This window comes from Hakea prostrata, chromosome 4 (assembly GCF_041222555.1).
Source record: "Hakea prostrata isolate BN-2017 chromosome 4, UWA_Hpros_2, whole genome shotgun sequence".
NCBI classification, from domain to species: Eukaryota; Viridiplantae; Streptophyta; class Magnoliopsida; order Proteales; family Proteaceae; genus Hakea; species Hakea prostrata.
In genome coordinates, this window is record NC_142603.1 from 15,594,383 (window position 1) to 15,619,699 (window position 25,317).

The following is a 25,317-nucleotide window of genomic DNA, read 5'->3' on the forward strand; positions in this document are numbered from 1 at the left end:
GGTACACTACCCTTGATAGGCCTGACATAATTTGAACAAAATAGGTAACATATTTTCATACTTGGCCTAAACAGGTCCATTGAATATACACATGACCACGTGAGCTTGCTGAAAAAAAATTCCCAACTCCCATATCTATCATCCCTAAGTTAATCTTAAAGGGGAATAGGCCAATTAGTTGCTGGACCTAGATCACCCTCATTAGTCCAAAATAAAAACTGCAAGATCTTGCTTTCTCTAGACTGGATTTGTAATGTTGTAATGCTTATTTTCTTAATTATCTTTTGGTGATTAAGTTATTCCTAAATCATAATTGCCATTGACTTTAGTTTATGTTAATCGCTCTCTACGATGGACATTGGCAGTCCACTCCAGAAGAAGATGGCCATCTTCAAGAAGCTCATGCTCACCATCGGCCTGCAAATTGGGGGCCTGTCACTGAAACAGACGTATCACAGTGGAATGTCCTGCAGTTCAACACAGGTTCAACCACCCCTTTCATCATAAAATGTGGTGCGAACTCTAATTCTGAGCTGGTCATCAAAGCAGATGCTCTAGTACAAGACCCCAACAGTGGAGAGATTGTCCGGGTTGTCCCTAGGCCGAGTGTTCTGACAAATATGAGCTTGGAGGAGATGAAACAAGTATTTGCTGAACTCCCTGAAGCTCTAAGCTTGCTTGCTCTAGCAAGGACTGCAGATGGAACCCGAGCTCGGTATTCTAGATTGTACAGGACTCTGGCAATGAAGGTTCCATCATTGAGAGATTTAGTGACTGAACTTGAAAAGGGAGGAGTAATGAAAGATACAAGATAATGAATTGCCAAAGCATAATGTTTTTGAGGATGTCATGTTTGCTTTGGATAACAGTTGCCACTTCAGATAGTTAAATGGGAAACTGGGAATATAACTTTGAAGCAGATCCCAATAGACGCTCTGCATCTGTTCTAAATGAGTTGAGGGCTGTGAATATGGTACCAGGACAGTTTTCTATATTTGAATTCTTGTGGTACTTATTCGCATGATTTATGTTCTGGTGATGATTTATCGGCTATGTTGAAACAATTGCTTGGACTTATGGTTTACACATTGGAGATCGATGTAGGCAATTTTGATGGAAGGTTGGTGCAGTGGTTGTACCATATGATATCGACTACAGTTGGATCCATTTAATTTCTGTTTTAATCAGGTGGCTAGTTATCAGGGTTTTTCTCTATTTTTCATTTTTGTGCTGGCTTTTACTTTTTTCTTTTTCTTTTTCTTTTTTTTTTTTTTTTTTTTTTTTTTTGGGAGGCGGGGGGGGGGGTTCTCTGCAGTGTAGTTGTATAATAGCTTCTTTTTTAATGCAAAATTTAATTCTTGACAGGTGAAGAATTTTGTAACTTATTGCTTTGGTATTAGCTTGCCTTCTGTACATAACAACGAGATATTCATGATCAATGAAAGATTAGAAGAGGTTCCATTTTCATCCTTCCTAAGAAGTCCAGCTCGGGTGGAACATAATCTTTCAATAATCACAAGATGATATGCGATGGCATCTGTATGACTGCCATTAATCAAATCTTAGGTTTTCCAGCTGTGGATATAAATGGTTCAGATTCTGTTGCACGTGATTAGCTAATTTCATGCAGATCTTTCATTGAAGGGTTCAAATTGTAGAGATTTGAACCTGATCCAGCAGATTATAATTTCACAACTGGGGTCGAGTTACTACACACCGTTCGTCTTGCATGCGGAAAAAATGAATTGGTTCGCATTTATTGGTTGTGGAAAATTAGGTCAGAAACATTATAATATCACTTAGTTTTCAATATTAGCTTCTTGTTATGATCTTCCAGGTCAAATTTTTGTCACTATCTGGTCAGTCAGGAACAATGTGATTTCAGTTTAGCTACGGAGAATTTCTGAGTGACAATTGCTGGAGGTGTCGCTGGCAGATGGTGCAGTTGCTGGTTGCCCCTGCAACTGTAGCTTTGTCGCTGCCACTGCCATGGTGGCCTTGGCCAACTGCTGAGCGCTGCAGCCGGACGCAACCATCGCCATGGCAACCATTGTTGATTGAAAAGCCCCTCTGCCATGTAGAAGTGTATATATCGATTTGCCATGTTAAAAATGACATTTTTCGAAATAGCAAGATATTCTTTACGTGAACCTTTCTTGTTATAATCAAGGTTTAAACTTTAAAGTATCCCACGATACCATACAATACTAGCCAATACGTATCTATATTTGACACACCCGATCCAATTACATTTTATTTAAATACATATCAAGTGATCAATACGAGGACCTCGCCTAAAATCACATGACCGATACGTCTCTACAACCTTGGTTATAATTTATTTTTTTTATTTTAGTGTTTGAGGTTCATCCGGGCTAGCTTGCTCTGCACCTTGATTACATCCTCAGAGGGAGCATTAAGGTCGAACCCATGACCTCTCCGCTGAAAAATATGAATCTTATCACTCTACCAATCTTACATTAATCTGTTATAAATTAACAACATTGTATAAAAAAAATAATAATAATAATAAGTAACCATTTGCCTGCCCAAATTTTCAGGCGGTCCCAAAATGATCAACTTGCCAAAATTTTCAAGTGGCTTCAAAGAATGCACTGCCTCTTAGATTCTGCTCTGGCTGCATGCTAGACGGGAAACTCATGCTCATTTCAATTTTCACCTTCCTCAGAATTTGGTTCTCTACACTGCAAAGTAGCAACACTCTTACGGCCGGACCTGCCAGTTCTGCAAAAATATCTTCGTTAGCTTGCTAATTTGATGACATGGACCATTGTTGCAGTTCTTCTACAAATCCTTATAGAGATCATGTTACCATGGAAGCATTCATGTGCCAAATAAATGTTATCAGAAATGGATCATCCAAGGGACAAAAGCACTTTGTGTTTCACTAATGAAGGGAGTGAAGAGGGGTTTGAGTCGATTCGCGAGGCATTTGGCAATAATTTTGTACAGGATAGTGCATAGACTAACTGGTCTCAAGGGACTCACCTCTTGAGGGTTTTTCCTTTTTGAGATAAGGTAATGATGGTTCTATTAAAGACTCCACAGGAGACAACCCTCGTGAAATAAATACTGGATGGCTAAGACAAGATCAAATCCTACAATATCCCAATGTTTTTGGAAAAACCTAGCGGGTAATCTGTCATAACCCGGAGCTTTGGTTCCTTAAATCTGAAATAAAATAGATTTAATCTCCTAGGGGGTGAAAGGTTGACACAACATCTCATTCTCATGACTGGAAATGCAGTGTTGGACGTTGGAGGTGAGAGGCTGAGGTGAGGAGGAAGAGAATAGTTCAGAAAAATACTTTAGTAACCTGGTGTAATAAAAGTAAGTTACATGTTTTAAAAAAAATCTACAGTTCGGGGCTTATATTTGAAAGTTTAATAAAAGAAATCATGATGAAACCAATGATAAATTAGTGTATCCATCTTCTTCTTTTCAAGGATTTTCTTTTCGTCTTTCCGCTAGGAGGCAGTGATAGTGCACACTTGGGGTCTTGTAGCTTTCAAAAAGGGTAGGGTTGTCATTTAATATCTCAAAATTTCTGAGTTGGGACAAACTCATAACTGGAAGAAAAAGAAAAAAAAGTAGTAGTGATATTGGTTGCCATTCCAATACCAAAGTAGTTCTCGTAAAAATCAAAATCATTTATAAAAATTTTTCAAGTGCATTGCAAGTTTCAATTCTTTATTAATTTGTTATCGAATTCCACATTATAGAATGCATTTTTTTTTTCGTAAATAAAATTTATTAAACGTTTTGGGAACAAGTTTTATCAAATGTCCATAGAAGTTCAAAAACAATTGTGATGATTTTAAACTCATAAACACTTATTTTGTTATCAAAGGACACTTAAATCTTTTTGAGTAATTGTTCTAGCTATGGGTACTCTCCTACATGTTTCATTGGTAAAACCAACATCTCTGAATGAAAATGACATTCGTCAAAATGACAAGATATTCTTTCATTTCAAAGATCCTTTTGAGATGGGGCCTTTCTTTTTTTTTTGGTTTGCCAATCCCGATTTTCAAGGCTTTGTCTTTACTAATCCGGTGTTTGACTAGGGTCGCATACTTGGCTGTGGTAGGTGAGTCTCTCAGCAAAGATTTTTTGTATTCACAAAATTTCAATACTGAAACCTTACCTAAGGGGACCAAGCTACTTGCCACTTGGACCAAACCCCGTTGGTGGGACCTTTCCTTTTAAATGACAACAATTATAAGTTTAACTCTTGCTAACGAGGATACGTGAAACGCCCTCTTATATGACAACATTGTATAAAAATAATAATAATAGTGACCATTTGCCCTGCCCAAATTTTCAGGCAGTCTAAAATTTTCAATTTGCCAAAATTTTCAAGTGGTATCAAAGAACGCATCGCCTCTCCTAGATTCTGCTCTCATTTCACTTTCTTCGGAATTTGGATCATTTGTTTCGTTTGACCTCTCTAGTCTCTACACTACACTGTGAAGCAACAACACTCCTACGGTCGGACCTGCCAGTTTTGCGAATATGTCTTCGTTAACTTGCGCCAATTTGATGACATGGACAATTGTTGCAGTTCTTCTGCAAATCCTCGGTATTTCACTCTTCGTCGTCGGCTTTTTTCCCGTGAAACCAGCTCTCTCAGGTGTCAGGTATAATTTTGGCTGGCTGCCGTACTTCTTGTGTTTAGTTCGTCATCGATGTTTTTTCTGGGTGAGTGTTCGCCATTGATGTTGATTTCAATAAAATTGATTGTTCTTGTACGATGCTCTTTTCTCAGTGGTCCGGAAAGCTATCGTTCGCCAATGTGTCATCCTGTTACAGATCGTGACAAGAGAACTCTGCCTCCTCATCAGCTGAGATCTTTGTATCAGGTGCTTCGCTTGATCGGTTTTGGTGATTTGTAGGGGAATGTTAGCCTCCATCTATGTGCATTTTGTGAGGAAAGCCATTAAGCTGGACCTATTTGGTTCTGGACTGGTTATTGAGTATTGTGTATGATTTGGTTCCGGTTATTGAGTATTGTAAATGCTGCGTATAAAAACCGTAGCCTCCTAAGCTAAGATAACGAAAAGATGGCCAGAATCAATACGAGTGTCTTAACTCTCAAACTGTCCTTCTGGTGCGGCCGTACAGGTGTAAAACCAACAAAGGCAAAAGTATTTTGGAATGATTTTGTGTTGTATGTGTTACTTCGCTGATATTGTTTTAAGAACTTAGCTCAGTGCATTTAATCCCATCTTAGGAGTCGTGGTGGATCCTGTCACCATGAAATCGTGTACTGTCTATAACTGATCCAATAGGGAAAATATTGGGAGGAAAGAACAAGTGAAAACTATTGGAGTATGCAGCAATTTAGAATTTTTTTTTCTTTTCTACTTTACTTTTCTTCAAGGTAGATTTCGGAGTCATGGTTAATATCAGCCACTATCATGTTTCATGTTAAGTTGGAATTTACATGTGTAAGTTGATTCATCTTGACTTTTGAAATAGTTATTGAGGGAACTAGGTGTGTGCTTCTCTGTTTTATGTTCTTGCCTGCTTTTTCATGCGTGATTCCTTTTTTCTCCCCCCCCCCATCCCCTAGTAACATATGTTTTGATATGGTTTTCTGATGGTGGCTTCTGATTGCAGGAGTTGTCTGAGATCCCTCCTTTATTTGACCAGTTAATACTATTGGTATGTATGTTTGTCTTTCCTCTCATTCTTTGCTATTAAGAATATCTGTTAGGATTTGTCTCTTGCTTATTGACATTATTGGTTGGTATTGGTGATGTCTGTAAGATAGTTTCATCTGCCCTTTATATTTATGTTAGTTAGGTTGTTGATGGCCTTCCAGCTGAGTTTGTTCTTGGGAAGGATGGTCAGCCACCAACTAAGGATATGATCGAAGCTATGCCATATACACAATCTCTATTATCAAATAGCTTGGCAGTTGGATATCATGCAAAGGCTGCTCCTCCCACAGTCACAATGCCTCGCTTGAAGGTGAAAAAAATCTGCCGGTGTTTCTAAATGCTTGTAATGAGTTGCTTCTGGTTGCTGCTTTATGTCACTCACTTAATCTACATATGCAGGCAATGGTGTCAGGGGCTATTGGGGGATTTCTAGATGTGGCTTTCAATTTTAACACACAAGCTTTTTTAGATGACAATATTCTTGGTTCGTTCAGCATAATATGTTTTGGTTTATTTGGATACAGAGTGGAATAAAAGGCTTGGGTGAGAGTGTACTTCAAATTTACCATTCTTTATTCTATGCCTTGCAGGTCAATTATATGGCATTGGTTGGAAAATGGTGATGCATGGTGATGAAACATGGCTTAAACTATTTCCAGATATATTTACAAGACATGATGGAGTCAGTAGTTTCTATGTGAGTTTTATGTCGTCAGTTCTCTGATCTCAGTGTTGGAACAATGCTTTTTCTAGTAGACTTCTATGAGCTGACATTATTGTGCTTTGTGATTGTTTATTGAAAAATGTTTTATTGAAGAAGTTTGAAGGTCTAAGAGGGAATGAATCCTAAAATGGCTCGCCGAAAATTGAGGCAATAAATAGGTTGTTTGATATCGTTGGTATATGGTTACAACTTGATTTCTCTTGATTAAGTTCCATTGGTATTAGGGATTTAGGGTTTGGATACCAAGGTAGATCCTCACTCTAATGTTGATAATTTTTGGGAAATAATGGCTTGTGTCTAGAGTGACATCAGCTATGCTTTTTTTTTTTTTTTTGGGGATAAATATCCATGCTTATTTATAATAGAATAGGATGAAGTACGAGTAGAATTATGCCTCTAATGACAAATCTACCCTAATACCCATATTACTATACATTGTAAAGTTGTGGGATTTTGGTGCCTTGGTCACAAACTTTATTGGTGTCACTTCGTGTACAGCCCCCTCCAGTGCCTTGTGTCGTCTAGACACTATGACAATTATGTTATCTATACATTTGGTTACCTTTGCATTTATGCAAAAATTTCTGTAGATGTGCTTTAATGCTTCCTGTTCTCCTCCCATTTTGTTTAATTTGGTTGGTTCTTCCATGGAGTTGTATGTTTGGAGTGGTGCCTATTATTGCTTCTGCTAATTTCTCATTTCATCATAAGAGAATGTATATTCTTTGTTTTATAGCCTGATTGACAGACACATTATGAGCTTAAATCGTACTCTTTATTTGAATCTCCTCCCATTTTGTTTAATTTGGTTGGTTCTTCCATGGAGTTGGATGTTTGGAGTCGTGCCTATTGTTGCTTTTGCTAATTTTTCATTTCATCATAAGAGAATATATATTCTTTGTTTTATAGCCTGATTGATAGACACGTTTATGAGCTTAAATTGTACTCTTTGTTTGAATCTCCAGGTGAAAGATACTGTAGAAGTGGATCGCAATGTCTCTCGTCATTTGAAAGCTGAGCTTAGCACTGACAACTGGGAACTCCTGGTATCCACCCTTTCAGGCTTTCACCTACAAAAAATAAATTAAGGGAAAATGGTTTCACTGGGGAAGCATGGTGCTGTCCCCTTACACATGGAAGGGTTTTTTTTCTTCTTTCTTTTCTTTTGTGGGGGGGGGGGGGGTTGGGGAGAGTGCTCCATTCAATGTGAAATGTGAAGCAATGCCCCTGTTGATGCTTCTGTGTGAATTCCAATGAAGAAAACTGCGGCATTTGGAAAGAGAGGAATGCTTGTGCACAGGATGGTACCATCCTTCACATTTTTGAAAATTCACTAACGTGAGATCCAGCATATTTGTTTGGAAGTTACTTATTTGTTATTTGACAGCTTCAATATTTCTACTGCCAACAGTTTTAAAAGAGTTCCTAGCTTTGAGTTATTACGTCAATTGTTTGAAAAAAAAAAAAAAGTTGAACTATCTTATGAGATTTATAGCTTTAATTTTGTTGTCTCAATTTTACTGTTCTTGGAGCAACTGTATATTTCTGCTGTTGCTCAATTTCTCACCTGACCTATGATTATAGATTCTTCACTATCTAGGTTTGGATCATGTTGGACATACTGGTGGGCGCAGTAGGTAATTGTTTTTTTTTTGGTTGGCTTATTAATTTGAAAAGCTACTTTTCTTCCTCTCCTCCCTTGGGTTTTCATATTGCTAATTGCAGAGATTATTTGATATTGTGCAATGATTTCAGTAATTTGATGATTCCAAAATTGAAGGAGATGGATGACATTATTAAGATGATTCACATGAATAAAGTCCTTCCCAAAGACGATCTTCATAGGGAGACTCTTTTGGTATGCACCACACTGTTCTTATGAATATTATGTATATAATTTACAGTTCAGGCCTGGAAATATCCTTTTTGCTAAAGCAGGAGCAATGCCGTGCACATTCAATCCTCCCAGACCCTGCCAGAAAAAGGGGGAGGGTGGAGCATTGTTTATTGGGTATGCCCTTATTAGTTTTTGTCTTAGTTTAACCTTGAACTGTGCCTGATTAAGGATTAGTGTATGGCTTGAAGGTTTACTCTGAGATACTGTCGTAGGGGGAAAAAAGAGTTGATGTAGAACAAACTTGTATGTACTATTTATGAACATCATGCAGGAAATCTTTCTCCGCACCCCTTTTTGGGTCTTCGAAATATTGAGTCTGTGGCTTCCTTTACCTTCCACTATGTTCTTGTAATGATTATTTTATTGAATTGTAGAGTCTAGAGACATGCAATGGGTTCTAAGTTACACTAACCCATGATCCTTGTTGCATTGCACTTTGTTTTATCATTTCTATACCCACTTGTTCCATTTGTTACTCATCTACTTGGGTAAATAAATGTTGGATTGTTGACTGAAATCCTTGCAAGTATCATTATGACACTGCCAGCCTTTAATTTATAATAACAAAATGAAATGAAGAGTACAAAAATGCCTGATGCGGGACTAAAATTAATAAAAACTCCTAACAAGGCAAAACTACCTTTCTTTGACTTACTACAGTACTACACTCCCGCTCAAGTTGGTGCATAGTTGTCTACCATGCCCAACTTGCTAAGAATGCTATTGAATAACCTGACACTCAAGCTCTTTGGTGAAGATATCAGCTCGTCGATTATCAAATGTGACAAATGAAATCTGAATCAGCCCAGGCTTTTTCTTTTCCTTGGTAAAATGTCTGTCAATCTCTACATGTTTGGTCCTATCATGTTGAACTGGGTTATGTGCTATACTTATAGCTGATTTGCTATCAGAAACAACTTCATAGGTCCTTCTAGATCTACCCCTAGTTCCTGGAGGAGGCTTTTCAACCATAATGTTTCACAATTGCCTTGGGCTAAAGATCTAAACTCGGTCAGCACTTGATCGATCAACTACTGCTTGTTTCTTGCTCCTCCATGACACCAAGTTACCCCCAACATAAAAAGTTATAGATCTTCTATCATCAAGACATCCTACATAGTCTGCATCTATATATGCTTCCACTCCAAGATGTTTGTGAGAACAAATCAAGATGCCCTTACCAGGAGAGGCCTTTAAGTACCTCAAGATACGAAACAATGCATCTAGATGTGAAGAGTAAGGATCATATATGTATTGACTGACAAGGTTAACTGCTAAGGTGATATCGAGTCTGGTATGTGACAGATAAATCAGCTTCCCAACTAGTTTTTGATAGCTGGTCTTATCTACTTGTTCTCCTTCCTTTGCCTCAAATGCTAATTTGGTTCTATTGGCGTTTTAGTAGGTCTATACCCTAGCATCCCGTCTCTTACTCTCTTTTAGAAGGTCCAATGTGTACTTTCTTTGAGATAGAGAAACACTATTAGCTGAATATGCCAGTTCCAGCCTAAGAAAGTACCTAAGCTTGCCCATGTCTTTTATCTCAAACTCTATCCACAAGAAGGCCTTAAAGGCTGAGATCTCTTCCTCACTACTTCTTGTGATGACTATGTCATCCATATACACTGGAAGACCTGTAATATGAGAACCTTGTTTAACAAATAGGGTATGGTTTGCATTGCTTTGCTTGTAGTTGTGGGACACCATAGCCTTATGAAACCTCCCAAACCAAGTCTAAGGGACTGCTTTAGTCCATACAATGCTCTCCTCAAATTTGCTCACTTTCCATGTGTTTTAGGATTAGAATATCCAAGGAGTACATCAATATATACTTCTTTTAGAAGTTGTCCATGTGGGAAAGCATTATTGACATCCAGCTGCTGAAGATTCCACCCTTGGTTTGCAACACATGAGAGAATGGTTTGAACTGTAGTCATCTTAGCCACTGGAGCAAATGTCTCCTGGTAGTCAAGGCTATAAGTCTGAGTGAAGCCTTTGGCTACCAGTCTCGCCTTATACCTCTCAATGCTTCCATCTGCTTTATGCTTTATTACGAACACCTACTTGCACCCAACAATCTGCTTCCCTGCAGGCAAAAACACCAACTCCCACGTTTTGTTTTATTCTAGGGCTTGCATTTCCTCATCCATGCCCTTCTTCTAGTTTGAGTGAGAAATTGCCTCCTGCTAGGAGTTAGGAATAAATGTAGAGGACAAAGAGGAAATAAAGCTTTGAAATTCTGGGGATAAGGACTGATATGAAACATGATTAGAAATAGGGTGTGTAGTGCACGTGCATAGCTGTTTTCTTAAAGCAATAGGTGGATCTAGGTCAGAGATAGACTCACTAGGTGGAACTGCTTCTTCAGGACTAGGAGTCAATGCTTCTAATTGGCTCGGTTAAGAAGGGGGTCTCTTCTTCCTTTGGTAGGTCTTCAGAGGCTTATGCTCCCCATGCGCATCATCCACCAACTGTTCCTGCTCGATAACTCCATCTTCCAAAGGAGAATCAATAAAAGGGGACTCAATAATAGGAATCTCAAGAAATACCAGAGCTCCTCACGAGTACTCTCCCCTTAAGAAGAGGGGAATAGAAAGGGACCTTTTCCTGAAAAGCCACATCCATAGAGACAACAAACCTACAAGATTTAGGGCGAGTGATAACATTTATAGCCCTTTTGGGTAGGTGGATAACCTAAGAAGATACATTGTAACTCACGGGATCAAGCTTACCATGGCTATGATGGTTACGGACAAGAGCAACGCACCTAAAGACCTTAGGTGGGACGGTAAAGTTGGCAGAGTGCCTAAAAAGAACCTCAAAAGGACAGCGTTGGTCTAGGACTCGAGAGGGCATTTTGTTAATCAAATAACTCGTAGTTTGAGTCGCATCACCCAAAAAACGAGGAGGCACATTTATGGTGAACATAGGGGACCTTGCTACCTCTACTAGATGTCTATATTTGCACTTAGTCATCCCATTTGGGGGGGGGGGGGGAGTATCCACACAACTGGTTTGGTGGATAATTCTATTAGCAGCAAAATAGGAGGAAAAGGCCCACTTGAGTATTCAGTCTCATTATAAGACCTGAGAATTTTCACAACAGCATCAAATTGGGTTCTAACCGTATTATGGAAGTTTTGAAAACAGGAAAAAAAACATCACTTTTTTTTATGAAGAAGATACGCCCAAGTAGTCCTAGTGCAACAATCAATAAAAGACACAAACCAACGATGACTAGAAACAGACACAGTCCGAGAAGGGGTCCACACATCAAAATGAATAATATAAAAAGGTATTTTACTACGATTATCAGAAATAGGGTAAATATGTCTAATTTGCTTGGATAAAATGCAAGCATCACAACGGAAGTTATTCAAATTATATCTTTAGATCTTCTAACTAATTTTGGAAATAATCTAGTCAAAACAGATAAAAGTAGGTGGCCAAGCCTGTTATGCCACTATGACAAAGATGAAAGCACAGGAGAGGATGATATTGAGCTCACATGAAAACTGATGGTGGTCCTTCTAACAAGTAAAGTCCCCCCTTCTGTCTACCACTGCCAATCATATGCCTCGTTTCCATGTCCTGAAAAGCACAAGTAGGAAAGAATGTTATTTTACAATTCATATCGCAGGGAAGGGTACTAATAGACAAAAGGTTAGTGGAAAATTTTGGAACATGTAAGACATAAGAAAGGTTGTGTAGGGGAACTGTTGTAATGTAGGAACAAATAATAAAACCCTTTCCAGAGATAGGGGAAAGAAATCCATCAGCTATTCTAACATTCTGATTGAACGGAATAGATGAATTAGTATGAAATAACGAGGATGAGCTTGTCATGTCGGTTGCCCCAAAATCACTTATTAAGGAGGGATAAACGGAGTTGCCATTGTGATGACTGAAAATGCTTGGGGTTGCTAGGTATCTGTTGTATAAGTGACGGCAGAGGCTATACTTGCACTGGAGTCAATTCAGAAGAAGATCCGTCAAGCCTAGACATCAACTGATGAACAAGGGTTTGGATCTCATCTACAGGAATAGATGTTGATGTACTCTGGGTGTCTAAAAGAACTTGATTAGTAGATACTAGGTTGCTGCCCCTACTTCCACTCTTAGCTCCTCACGAGGACTAGCTGGACGTCCATGTAATTTTCAACATTTATCCTTTGTATGACATCCCTTCCCACAATACTCACACTTCATAAGAGGGCAAGAGTCACCAAAACTACACCTAGAATTACCAAAACCAGCAGCCATGCAGACCTCTTAGGAATCTGTGTATGTACCATAGCTATCCGTTGACTGTCCTCTATATCCACTGTGGCATATGCTTGTTCCAGGGAAGGAAAAGGCTCACGAGAAAGGATCTTTGCACGAATTTGATCCATACTCTATATTCAATCCTACCAAAAAGTTACAAACCCGAAGTTTGCCTTCCCATTTTTGATAAGTAATGGCATCTTCAGCATTTTTGGGTGTAAATTTCTTTTAGAAATCCAAGGTCTGGTGGTATCCTCAAAGTGCATTATAATATTGAGAGAGTAAGATCTTTTTTTGTTGCAACTAATGTATCTTCTTCTAATTTCAAAGCATTGTGCATCATTACCTACGCTGGAGTATGTATCTTGAGCAACCTTCCAACTATTAGGAGCATCTGGTAGTAGGAGATAGTTCTTTGCTATTCTTGGTTCAATGTAATTAAAAAGAAATCTCATGACCAAACATTCATTTGTATACCACTTGGTAAATTGTGGACCAAGAGGGGAAGGCTTGGTAGAAAACCCATCAAGATGTCTAGTCAGACCATGAGCACCAACAACAAGAGAAACAGAATGAGTGAGACCATCGAAGGTAATTGGTAGAAAACTCACGATCTTGAGGAATAGATGTAATGGAAAACTCTTTAGATATACTAGACAAGGGAGACGTGGTGGAATCAACCATTGCAGGAATAAGAGATCCCTCAAATTTACAATGAGCCCCCTAGTAATATTTGATTTCACAAAACAGCCCTGGGTAATATTCAAATTCGCAAAACAGTCCCATGAAAATATTTGAATTCGCAAAATAGTCCCCCGTGAATTTACAAAATATCAGGTGCTGCCTGCAATGCACCTAGAACCACTCTTGAGCATTGTTGAAGGCTCTTGAGACATCTACAAGGTTTGAATGTGGTAGGCATAGGTCTGGAAGGTCTATTTGGGTGAAAAAGATATGCTAAACACTATCACAGGCTCAAGGACAAACAGAGGATGAATTTTTTATTTTATTTATTGGAGTTTACATCATCCTAGGAGGGTCACAAGAAGTGGATGACACTCCTAGCAATGATCGTGGTAGGTTGGGGATTGAAAAAGGGCAGGCAATGGCCCTAGAAGAGTCACAAAGATGCAGCGGCTCTTCTAGGAGCAATCACTGGGCTTCTAGGAGGTTTCTGGGGGTTCGATTGGGCTGGAAGGATAGAAGAGAATTAGGTGATGGTGTTTAAGGTTATTTTTCGTCTGGAATGGAGGTTTAGGCTTTGAAGATGATGACGGAAGCTATTCTGCAGGCAGTGTTGGTGAGTCTTCTTCCTGTCTGTGATCTGCGATGGATGATTGGTGTTTTAGGAACCACATGGCTCTGATACCATGTGGCCTTTAATTTATAATAATAGAATGAAGTGAAGAATACAAGAATGCCCGATGTGGGAAAAAATTAATGAAACTCCTACAAGACAAAACTACCCTTCTTTGACTTACAACAGTAAATGATAAATTATGCTGCATCAACTGGTATTTTGGTTGAGGAAACAAGGCCTAAGCTATCAATGAATAACCATTGCAGTGTAAAGAGTTGCACTCTAGCTTTTCCCATTGGTTAGTCTTATGCAAGATTTGTATCTCATAAACTAGTTATGTACTAGTTGCTAATCACTTATAATTTTTCTATAATGGGACGAGGTTATTTGTTGGTGGGGATAACCATCGTGTACGATGCAATTTTTCTCATTTTGATTCAGCTTCCACATATTTGTTCATAAAAAATGCTTGTTGCTTCAACCAGATGTTTGTCTCGGTTTGTGCTTTAGATGCTGTGAGCCTGTGAGTACTTGGTTCCTTTCTTGTGCCTCTTGCTTAATTACTCCGGAGAGGTACATGAAAATTGTTGTGCTTGGTGATCTGTTAATGTTAAATTTTCCTGCATTGTCTAAACAGCCTGCCACCTGCTTTTAAATTCTTGTTCAGTGCAGTTTTCATCCTGCATTACCCTGATTTTCTTTCTCAACACAATGATGTTCACTTCCTTGGATGATCTTTCATTTTTGCTACTGCAAGTTGGTTTAATTGATGGGTTCATTTCACTCAACAGATTCTCTCTATTTTAAACTCCTTTTGTAGCTTGTTGTCAGTGATCATGGGATGACTGAAAATGGTAACCATGGAGGATCGTCTTATGAAGAAACTGATTCTCTGGCTCTTTTTATCGGTCTGAGATCAAAGATCTTAGGTTATGCATCAACGACTCAAAATGCAGCTTCTCAGGTTATATTGGATCATCGGATTACATGTGTTATATTATGAGAAATAACTTACTTCCTTTTTATTTTCAACCAATATATGTCAAATCCATAGTTGATGTGTTTGGGAATGATTCAAAGGGAGAGTAATCTGGTTTTAATTTAGTTTTCTATCTTGATCTGATAACTAAAGTGGGCTAAAAGTTGGAATCAGATTAATGTGGGAATTAATAGCTTGTGTTACAAAAATGTGGAATGAAAGTGGTCTAATTGCGGACTTCATGAGATTTTATACTTTTCATGCCAATTTGTATTTAGTCCAAATTATTGCCGAACTAAATTTTGTGTAGTAGTCTGTAAATTTACCATGGTCAACCTCAATGATTTTGGTTGTAACGTATCAACGTGCGCCTGTGGGTATACTTGAAATTCATATAGCTCTAGGGGGCTACTTCTTATTACCCTCTTTCTCTTATTATAAATGAAATATGGTTTTGTTTCACTTGCAGTACAAATCATTATTTACCTTGTCTCTTTCATTTTTCAGAACCTGCAAATTATGCTTTCCTATAGGCCCTATAATGCTAGACATGCATGGAAACAACCTGATCCTTGTTGGCTTCCGTTTATTAAAAGAAGAAAGGTTCTATAACTTGAAAGAGTGGAGAGGGTGTCATTTCAGAACAAGAAAAGAAAATGAGACCTTATTTTTTGATGAAGCTCCTATTCCACTTAACTCTAGAAAATGCCCATATCATATGGCTCATGCTTCACATTTTGTTGCCGACAAGCACTTTGGGCCTCGGAGTTCATTTGCAAATTGGGCTTTGATTCCGAAATGGCTCACATATTTAAATTTATATACGGCATTGTAGAATAAATTATGATTAAAAAAAAGAAAAAATAATATGCACAAATTACAAAATGTAAAAAAAGTGGTTATTTTAGCATCTAGACGGCAGTATGACGCAAAAGGCGGCAAAGCGGTAGTGCCTAAGCAAAAAACCGGCAAGAAATCAGCCCGTTAGTTAAGAGGCAACAATTTAAGCGGTTCAAAAAACTCTTTGCCGCCTAGGCGAACACTTTGATAACCATGCCCATATGGAATCAGCTTCCGTCAGGTCATTGCTCTTGTTTTGGTATCTATGTTCAGTCAATCAATAAGATCATTTTCAACTAAAATGGGGGAAGTCAGGAACATATACGCAACATACAACACTATACATGCCCACAAGATATCTCTAGGTATGAGGGTGAATTCATAATAGACATAACTGGTCACCTGTCTCCATGCTGCAGCAGCAAATACAATATTTTCTGTCAAATCCAAAACCCTATATCTGCAGAACAAAACTAATTGACAGTGTACTATGAGAGGGATTCCCTGAAGCAATTGTTTAGGGTTAAATGGAAAGAGCGTGATTTTTGAGTCCTCAGTCATTTTACTCTAGTAATTTTACCATCAACATATCTTCTTATTGTTTCTGTTGTTGTCATTACTTTCAAATTGAACTGAATTGGTGCTTCTTATTGTGGTCATACAGGTTGATATAGCCTCAACGTTGGCTCTTCTTTTTGGTGTTCCGATTCCCAAAAACAATGTTGGTGTCCTAATGCCTGAAGTTTTTGGTTCTTTGACAGGTATCTATTCTTCTCTTTTTCTGTCATTGATGGTAAAGAGAGAAATTTGATATATAGAGAGAAAGTGAAAGCAACATGAATGAACTGTTCAGTACTGCTTCTCCTGAAAGCTCAATCTATTTGGAAGTGGCAATCTCAATGTATACCTCAGCACTCCCCCACACATGTAGGCTAGGATCCGATGATCCTTGCCTGTTAAGTGCCTATGGCATCTGAATTCCTAGAGGAGTAGGAGTCTTGACCTTAGTGGTCTAATACCATGTTTGCTTCAGTTTCACTAAAAATCTGAAACTGTTGGGAAGGCAATTTCAATTTTGCACACTAATATAATCCTTGAGAATTCAGTAGTTTAAACCTGTTCCATAAATGATAGTCTACAGTAATTTTTAGCCTCCTTATGACTACCAATCTTCTTTTCTTTCCAAAGAGTTACATATAGTCCATGAAAAGGTTATTCTAGGTGCCACTTCCATTTTATCAGAACTGAACATATTTATTGCTGCCAATGGAGGAGTAGTAGGATGGTTAGGAACCTGCTTCTCAGTGGAGAGGTCATGGGTTCAACTCCTACCGGCGGCATATGTAATATCCCTATCCCTATATATAAAAAGCGCCTTTGTACCAAAAAAAACATATTTATTGCCAGAGTCTCCCCAGCTGGATATCTTCATTCGTATTTCACTTGAGTGCGATCATGCATGTGATCCTTCAATCCTGTTCTGTAGTTACCACCTTGCTATGTGACACTCCTACCTTTTATTTTCTGATGCTTTTATAGCATTCTTGAAATAAGATGTGTCCCTTGCTTCTTTCACACAAAAGAGAGGGAAAAAAATATGCCCTCGAATGAGGTCACTAACAAATAGATGTGAGAAGACCTTATTCTCTTGTTTTATTTAGTTATGATTTGTTTATTATTTTAATATGGTTACTTTTTGGATCATAGTGCCCTTGTTTGTTTGTCTCTAGTACAATTGGAGTTCCATTTTGCCTCATCTTTTTGGGTCCTCAATGTGCATTATTTGCCACTCCTAGTAACTGTTTGTTGAAAGTTGAGGAAAAACAAGGACGGGTAGGGTAGTTCTCATCAAATTGGTCCTCCAATTCTCCTATCTCTGCTAGTGTGGTATCTTCTTCATCCCCAAAACCACCACTAGAGCTATCGAGGCTCTCTTATGTGCTTTCCTTTGGAAGGGCCAGGAAATTGCTCGCATCCTCCATCCCATCAGCTGGAAGGATGTTTATCATCCTAAAGTTGAAGGTGGTCTAGGGATCCACCGTATTCAGGAATACAATGTTGCTAGCTTACCCAAGCTCATCTGAAAAATCTCCTCCAAGCATGATTCTATTTGGGTTAACTTCGGTCTATTCCCCTCTCTTGAAATCTTACTCTGTTTGGACCGCTTCTGATGTAAACCATATTTTAGGGTTTAGCTTGTAGGAATATTGCCCTAGAATTGGGCTCACTCTAGGATCCTCTTCAATAGAATCAGCAGTCTTCTAGGGCTATACTTGCTTTGATATTGTGTTGCTTTCCCCCCCCCCCCTCCTTTTGCAGCATCTAGGGTTGGGTTAGGATTGTTATAGGTTTCAGCCAGGCTAGGGGACTTAGCATTATATGTTCCAGGGTTTTAAGCTCACTGTAATATATGATTTCAGATCTGGAACAAGTCTAGGGTTGATTTTAGGGTTGGACTGGATAGAAGGGACTTAGGGTTTCATTGGTTGCTGTAATGTAATTCAGACTTGGGTTTTAAAGTTAGGGGTTAGGGAATGAGGCTCTAGGGTTTCGATTAGGCTGAAGGAGGGGCTGTCGTAAATGTTTTATGATTTCAGGTTAACCCTAATGGGTTTAGGCTTATTTGAAGTATCCTACATGGGTTAGGACTCTTAGGAAATTAAACTAAGGTTAGGGAGAGGTAGAATAGGAGTGGGAGATGTTGACCCTAAAAGAGTTTGATGATTGGTTGAGGTTTTTCGAGCGTTATAGGCTTTTGTAAAATTAGGGTTTATAGGTTGAACATGAATTGCAGAATTTTCATATCCTATGAATGAAGGTCCTTCCATGAAACTAAGGGTAGGGATGGGAAGAGGGGTGGTATGCGATCCAACTAGGAGGGAAAGGGAAGGTAGGGGAATGGGGGTTGGGGATTTGGGATTGAGGAGACGATAGGATTTGTTGCTTCTGCAGGGAAGGAGGGGTAGAGAGGCTATTGGTTGATAGGGAAGGGCTGTGCTGTAGTCACTTGGATTGCTGTGGCTGGAATGAAGGTGGCTGTGCTTGAAGAAGGATTTAACTTGAAGATACTCTCACAAATCCACCGTGGCCCTCCTAAGAGGCCCACAACGTAGCTTGTCTCTAGACTCAGAATTTTATTAATCAGTTTCCATTTGTTAATGTAGAGGATGGAGGCTTTATTTATAGTCTCAACAAGAAATCATAAAAGGACTGAAAGTTGGAAAGCCAATTCGAACTCTAACTGGCTAGCCAGTTCTAACTCAAACTAATAATTGGCAAGGACTTCAACTTGCAAGGAACCTTCATAACATACTCTAGACTCCAATTAAAATTCTAAGAGTAGATGTTGGCTTCTTGCAAGGACCAAGACAACCCTACTTGACTTAATCACAAACTTAGAATACAACATAAACAAGGACTCTTAAATAACTTGCAAAATATGGACTCAATTAAAAAAACTAAAAATACGACAAACTAGACTCGCTGAGACCTAGACCTAGACACCACAAAAATGGGAAAATTTACCAAAATACCCCAATACGTGGACGAATTTACTGGGGTTGGTGGTAGGGGTGTAGGGTGTTGGTAAATCCCTTGGGCCCTCATTTGGGGGTCCAAGTTTTAATTGACATTAGCTCCTTTCCCCCTTAATCCGTCTGGTTTGGATAAAGCTCCTCCTCTTTAGACCCCTTGCCCTCTCAGCAACCTCCACCATGGTCTCAAATGGTTCCTCTATCTCTTTCAAGCTTGATTATTGGCATCCGTTAGGCATCCTATATAACCTACTTGGGCTATGTATTGTTTATGAGTCCCGCATCTCCAAATCCATCCCTCTCTTTGCCTTTATTGACAATGGCTCCTAGTCTCCCCCGTCCTCCTTGGGCACCTTCTCCACCTCCTCAGTTTCAAACCGACTTGGTGGCCTCTGGTCTGGTTCAAAGCTCATATCCCCACGATTCCACACCATTCCCTCACTCTTTGGAGATCCCCCAACCATTGTTTTCCTGCCTAGTATTTTGTTATTCACCACCATATCCATGTCAACCCTTCCAATTGTATCCTTTGTTGGAATGGTACTGAAGACCTTAACCATCTCTTTATCACCTGGCCCTTGTCTTGCTCCCTTTGGGGGAAAGCCTTGTCCTCCATTTGGTCCCACTTTAGACATTCTCATGGTTTACCGGGATTGGTCGTGGGATCTAAGATTTTTCTCAGGCACTACCATTTGTGACCTTCTAGGTAAGCTGGCTTTTGGAGCAATAGTTCTTCATTCATGGTGGGAGCGAAACCTTAGGAGATGGACTTCTAACTCTAGGTCTCTAGATTCTATTTGAAAAGCCATCTGCTTTGACGTATCATCTAGACTTCAGTTGTTTTCCCATCCCTTGTCATGGTCCCCAAGAAACAAACTTATTTTTGTTACCTGAGACTTAGGTTCCTCTATTCAGAATATTAGTGAAAGGCTGGTCTTCTATCCCTTACCCCCCCCCCCCTCCAGGATATATTCTCTCCCCCGTATTGGAGTTTTGGTAATGATAGTTCATTCATCCAGAAAAGAAAAAGATACAGCAAGCCTCCAAAAAGGTGGCAAAGTCACAAGATGCTACATAACAACAGGAGCACTGAAAAAGAATTGAAAGTAGCAACAGATGTGACCTATATGATCTATTAATTTAGTTTTTAGTGGTCCTGATATGGGTGTTTGTGAATGGGATATATGTGTGGTTTGTTTTCACCTGTGGTGAAACTTACATTTCTAGATTTCTTTTTCTGTGCTGTTTGAGGACCCCAGATGATCAATGGCTAAGAGCATTGGAGTTGAATTCCTGGCAACTACTAAGATTACTACAAGCACAATTATCTGGTTTATCCCAACACGGTGTTCCATGTAATGACTCTAATTATGAGAAGTCATCTGAATTCACAAAGTTCACTGGGGATTTAGAGCAGAAATTTTGCCATTTCTTTTCAAAAGCTAGAGTTCTCCATAGTTCCTGGAAATCTAACAAAGACCAAACTATCAGGTAATGTATCTGGTGTCTTCAGAATCCTGCTTGGACTTATAGGGGAAATTTCTGTTTGAAATATTGTTGACAACATATGTTGCTCTGTTTTCTACTACTCTTATGCAGGTCAAGTAATGGTGATGACTTTGGGGATGCTGTTAAAGCATATGATGAATTCTTAAGAATTGCAAGTGAGTGGTTATCACGCAGAGCCACTGATGTAAATATCTCGTCTTTTCACAATTATCTAGTTTGGTATTAATGACTAACCATGAATGGGTAGTTCCCACCGGGAGCTACTTTGTAATTCCAAAATCAATGGTTCCATTTATTTATCCTGAAGACTTGCTGATATAATTCTAGACTGGTAGATGACCAACTGGAAGCCCAAATTCAGGATCTAGTATGAACTGGTAAATTTAGGTCCAGGGCGTAATGATTGGGGTATGTGAATTGAATGTTGGGAAAACTAAAAGTGAAGGTTTGGCAGTGGGAAATGCTCAGTTTAAATCAGCAGAAAATTAGGGTTTGGTTTCTGGGTTTTGCGAAAGTAAAAGATGATGGAATTGTTGAAGGCTCAACATGTCCCAAAAATTAGGGTCTAGAAACAGGGGTAGAGTTCCGCTTGATAGGATAGGGCAGGGGTAGTATGAAGGGTTTTGACCCGGGGATAGGTTTATTGTGAACAAATAGGTCTAGACGACTGGGGGAGACAAAGGGTTTAGGCAGACCTTAAACAGCCAGTTATAGCCTGCCAATTGAGTTGTAGACTTAGAAACTGGGTTTTAATGGCTTTGGGGTGGTGTCTTGTGGAGGATGATTTGCAGGTTAGATAGGGCTATTGAAAAGATCAAATAGTGGACTTTGAGAGGGGAGTTTATGCTCAGAAGATGCAAGAGAAGTGGTGACTGATTTAGACTGGGGAGGGATGTGTAGGGAACTAGAAATTAAGTGAAAATAAGGACAAACATCACAGTTGCAGAAGTACGGCAGCAGTGAGTTAGATTGATGCAAAGGGGTCCCTTAAGGGCTTGGTGGCTTGAGAGAGAGAAATTCACCTAAAAAAAGAAATTGCTGGGTTCCCTACCTGAAGGAGCCAACAGGATCCAAACCAATTCTTTCCTCTGAGGATCAAACAGCAAGGAGAACTTCAACAGAAGAAAAATGCATAGCAGTAGTAGTGGACTAAAATTTGTGGCCTGTTCTAAACTTCTGTCACTTACTAACTCTCATCACCTACTAATTATAAAAATAAAAACTACTGCCCTGCATTGAAAATAAAAGTAAATATTCTCAGCTAGACTAGTTAGGAATCAAATAATCCAGACGGTTTAAACAACTCAGGTATGCAAAATCATGGTTTCTCCCTTAGCTAGCTGACTGGTCTCTTCTTCTTTTTCCTTGAATTTAGTTTTCTGATTTGCATCAACTCTACTTGGCATGAAATCATTTGTCTCCGACTAATGGGTGAAGGACATATAACATTCATTCAAGTACATCATGTATCCAAGTGTTGTCATGCTGTGGTCGACCCTTGCATTTGATGAGAAAGGCAGGGTTACTAGTGCCACAACAAAGGGATTTTATGCATGGTCATCCAAAACCTCTTCAGTGATGTCTTTCATGGGTGACTAAGATGGGGCAGACATTGCGTTTATTAGCATCATCTCCATCAGTGTGGTTACTGTGGTACCTCACATAGAGATGCAAATTTGCGATGTTGGATACATCTCATATACTCGTGTCTTCGGGCGACTCCAGTACATAAGAACTCAGTTGAATATGCTTCAACATCTTGTACGGACCCGTCTTTCTTGGGTAGAATTTATTGTTGACTAAAGCTTGGAACATCTCTGGTGTGACATGGACAATTATCATGTCTCCTGGCCGAAATTCTATATATTGGTGATGACAATAAGTGGTGGCCTTGGGAACACCATTGCTGAGAGCAATTCGTAACCGAACATCAGCAAGTACCTCTGGGATATGGCACAGTAACTCATCAGCTTCAATTCTAATGCATACTAGGGGGTACTGGAACAAGGTCTATAGGCCACTTGGATTGAAGTCCAAGTAAATGTCTTAAAAGGGGTACCACCTGTTCTCTGGTTTACAAAGCTTTTGTAAGAAAAATCTTTGATACAAATATCAATGGCCAAATCTTTTCATAATCAGGAACCAAGCACCTTAGTAAGCTCCCAAACTCCAGTTAACTACAAGGCTTTTGCAAAAGAAACCTTCTATACAAGTATCAATGGCCAAATCTTTTCATAATCAGGAACCAAGCACCTTAGTAAGTTCCCAAACCCCAGTAAACTACTTTTGTTTGCCCATCAATTTGTGGGTGAAATGATGTTCGAATTGGACCTTGGTGCTTGTTTACCAGCATAAAGTGTTATTGGGTCATGAAGTTGCACCATTTCCTTGAAGAACGACTTGATAACTTGATAGGTGTCTAAGGTCTTGCAACATGGCAAAATGTGAATCATTTTCGAGAAACAGTTGGTTGCAAAGGGGTTACTCTTAACATATGGAATTGACCATAGGAGAGCCTTGCACTTTGGCAAAGCACAATACTGTCCAAGTTGTGCTTGGCATCATTGTTCTCTTTGTTATGTTGATCACATTGTCACACTGAGAGTACTAAGATAGCAAAACTTGAATCCCACTTGGGCAGCTGGGCCAAGAATTTGACATAAAAAATTTGGGTTACTTGATCAAAATAAAGTTGCTCGGTCTTCCAAAGGATTCTTCCCCGCTCAAGCCACACCTTAGATCTATTGGAGACCGGAAGCTTGGGTGTTTCTTTATCTATACTCCTCTCAAGGCAAACACTCGTATGATGTGAACCAAATTCTAGGGTTAGATTTTTCGGATTATGTCCTAGAATTGGGCTCACTCCAGGATCCTCTTTTGGGGAACCAGTGGTCTTCTAAGCTGTATATGCTTGTAATTGGGGACTTCTTGGAGGAATTAGGGTCTTAATGTAATGGCCTAGAAGGGTTCGGCCAGGCTTAGGAATAGGGAAATCTGGGTTTGGAAACTTAGAACCTTGCTGTAATTAAGGTTCAGATCTCAGGTTGGGTTTTATAAGGTTTTACGGCTGAATGGAAAGGTTTTCAGATTTTGGCTACTGCTAAGATGTAATTCCAGGTTAGGGTTTATAGGGTTTGGTCTTAGGAATAGGGTTTTAGGGTTTCAGTTGGTTTAGGAAAGGGACTGTTGTGGTTATTTGATATGTTTAGCTCAGTCCTAATTGCTTTGGATTTGGTTTGAAAAGATTCCTACTTGGGTTAGGATTCTTAGGAAAGTCAACTAGGGTTAGGGAGAGGTAAAATGGAAGTGGGAGATGGTAATCCTTAAAGGGTTTCAAGTGAGATTGAGGAATTTGGGAGATAGGGTTTCTATTTAACTAGGGTTTAGGGTTTCTAAAGGTTAAAGATGAACTGCAGTTTATTCTAAAACCTAATGGGGAAATGCTTAATGGAGGATCTAAGGGTAGGGATAGGGTAAGGGTGGAGGAGCTATCCAACTAGAAGGGGAGGGGGTGTATAGGGGTTGGGGATCTAAGAAAGGGAGAGGGATAGGTGCCTGCTGCAAGGAAGAAGAAGGGTGGGGAATGCTTGGGTTGGCTAGGGGAGAAGCAAAGGGGGCTGGAAAGGGGAGGGGAAGGCTGTACTTACTTGGGACGTGGAAGTAGAAGAAGGTTGCTGGAATTTTTGAATTGCTGCTGTGATTCACTGAAGCTTGAAGACAGTGGTTGAAGAATACCTCACAAAGCAGCCGTAGAACTCCCAAGGAAGGCCACAACTTGTTTCCTCCAAACTGTCAATCGATTTAACTTTTGTTTGCAGAGAATGGAGGCTTCACTTATTGCTTCAAAAGGAAACAAAGAAAATCTAATTGACTTCAAACTGACTTTCTAATTCTAATCTTGACTTGGACTTGATTAACAACTTCTCACATAAAAAAGGAGTCTATCATAACTTAATCTAGAGAGGTCCAATTTGGGTTCTAAGAGTAGATATGGAATCCTGATAAAAAGTAGACTCAAAACTAGGGGATTCCAACACAACCTAGGAATCTCACCTAGACAAGGACTTCGCAATAAAACACAAAATAATGATCCAACTAAGAAAATAAAAATAGATCTAGGGTCTTGACAATTAACTGGACTCAAGGGGACCCTGACCTTGGACACCACAAAAGTTGCAAAATGACCAAAATACCCTTGGATCGAATGGGGGCTTTACCATTTGGGAAAGTAACCCTAGGATCTATGCAACCCTGGGAAACAGTTTACATCAATATGTCAAGAGCAAAGACGGCAAGCTTTAGACTCTATCCGCTGGGATTTTATTAGTGATGTTCTCCTCGCCAGAGATCCCTCCTCCTTCACCATTGATCGTGTACCCCCCCTACTTTCGCTTACAGGTTCCCCGGGCTCCCCTCTTGTTGCTCTTCCCTCTCCCCCTCCTTTTTCCCGGCTTTGGGGTCCTCCCGTCTCCTCGCCGCCGTCCTCCTTCTCCCCTTTCCTGTGTGCCTCTCTCCCCTCTCGCCTTGCGTGTCTTTGTTTTCTGGCGCCTCTTCCTCTCCTCCTCTTCCCTTTCTTCTTGGT

At 39.5% G+C, this 25,317-nt stretch overlaps 2 protein-coding genes across 3 annotated transcripts in view; both read left to right on the forward strand.

Annotated features, from left to right (window-relative positions):
- The window catches only part of LOC149018138 (kinesin-like protein KIN-14B), a 99,227-nt gene extending 97,973 nt beyond the window's left edge, over window positions 1-1,254 (forward strand). For both annotated transcript variants that reach the window (XM_089152460.1, XM_089152461.1), the window contains one exon: window positions 366-1,254. In XM_089152460.1, the coding sequence (XP_089008586.1) occupies window positions 366-815 (450 nt within the window). In that variant the 3' untranslated portion in view covers window positions 816-1,254. The remainder of the gene's footprint in view (window positions 1-365) is intronic.
- Window positions 1,255-4,347: 3,093 nt separating this feature from the next.
- The window catches only part of LOC149018139 (Alkaline-phosphatase-like family protein), a 33,484-nt gene continuing 12,514 nt past the window's right edge, over window positions 4,348-25,317 (forward strand). The window contains 13 exon segments of the mRNA XM_089152462.1: window positions 4,348-4,661; window positions 4,790-4,883; window positions 5,644-5,688; window positions 5,830-5,997; window positions 6,087-6,171; window positions 6,278-6,384; window positions 7,377-7,457; window positions 7,996-8,048; window positions 8,167-8,269; window positions 14,695-14,838; window positions 16,358-16,454; window positions 20,486-20,717; window positions 20,826-20,919. Coding sequence (XP_089008588.1) covers window positions 4,537-4,661; window positions 4,790-4,883; window positions 5,644-5,688; window positions 5,830-5,997; window positions 6,087-6,171; window positions 6,278-6,384; window positions 7,377-7,457; window positions 7,996-8,048; window positions 8,167-8,269; window positions 14,695-14,838; window positions 16,358-16,454; window positions 20,486-20,717; window positions 20,826-20,919 — 1,428 coding nt within the window. The 5' untranslated portion in view covers window positions 4,348-4,536.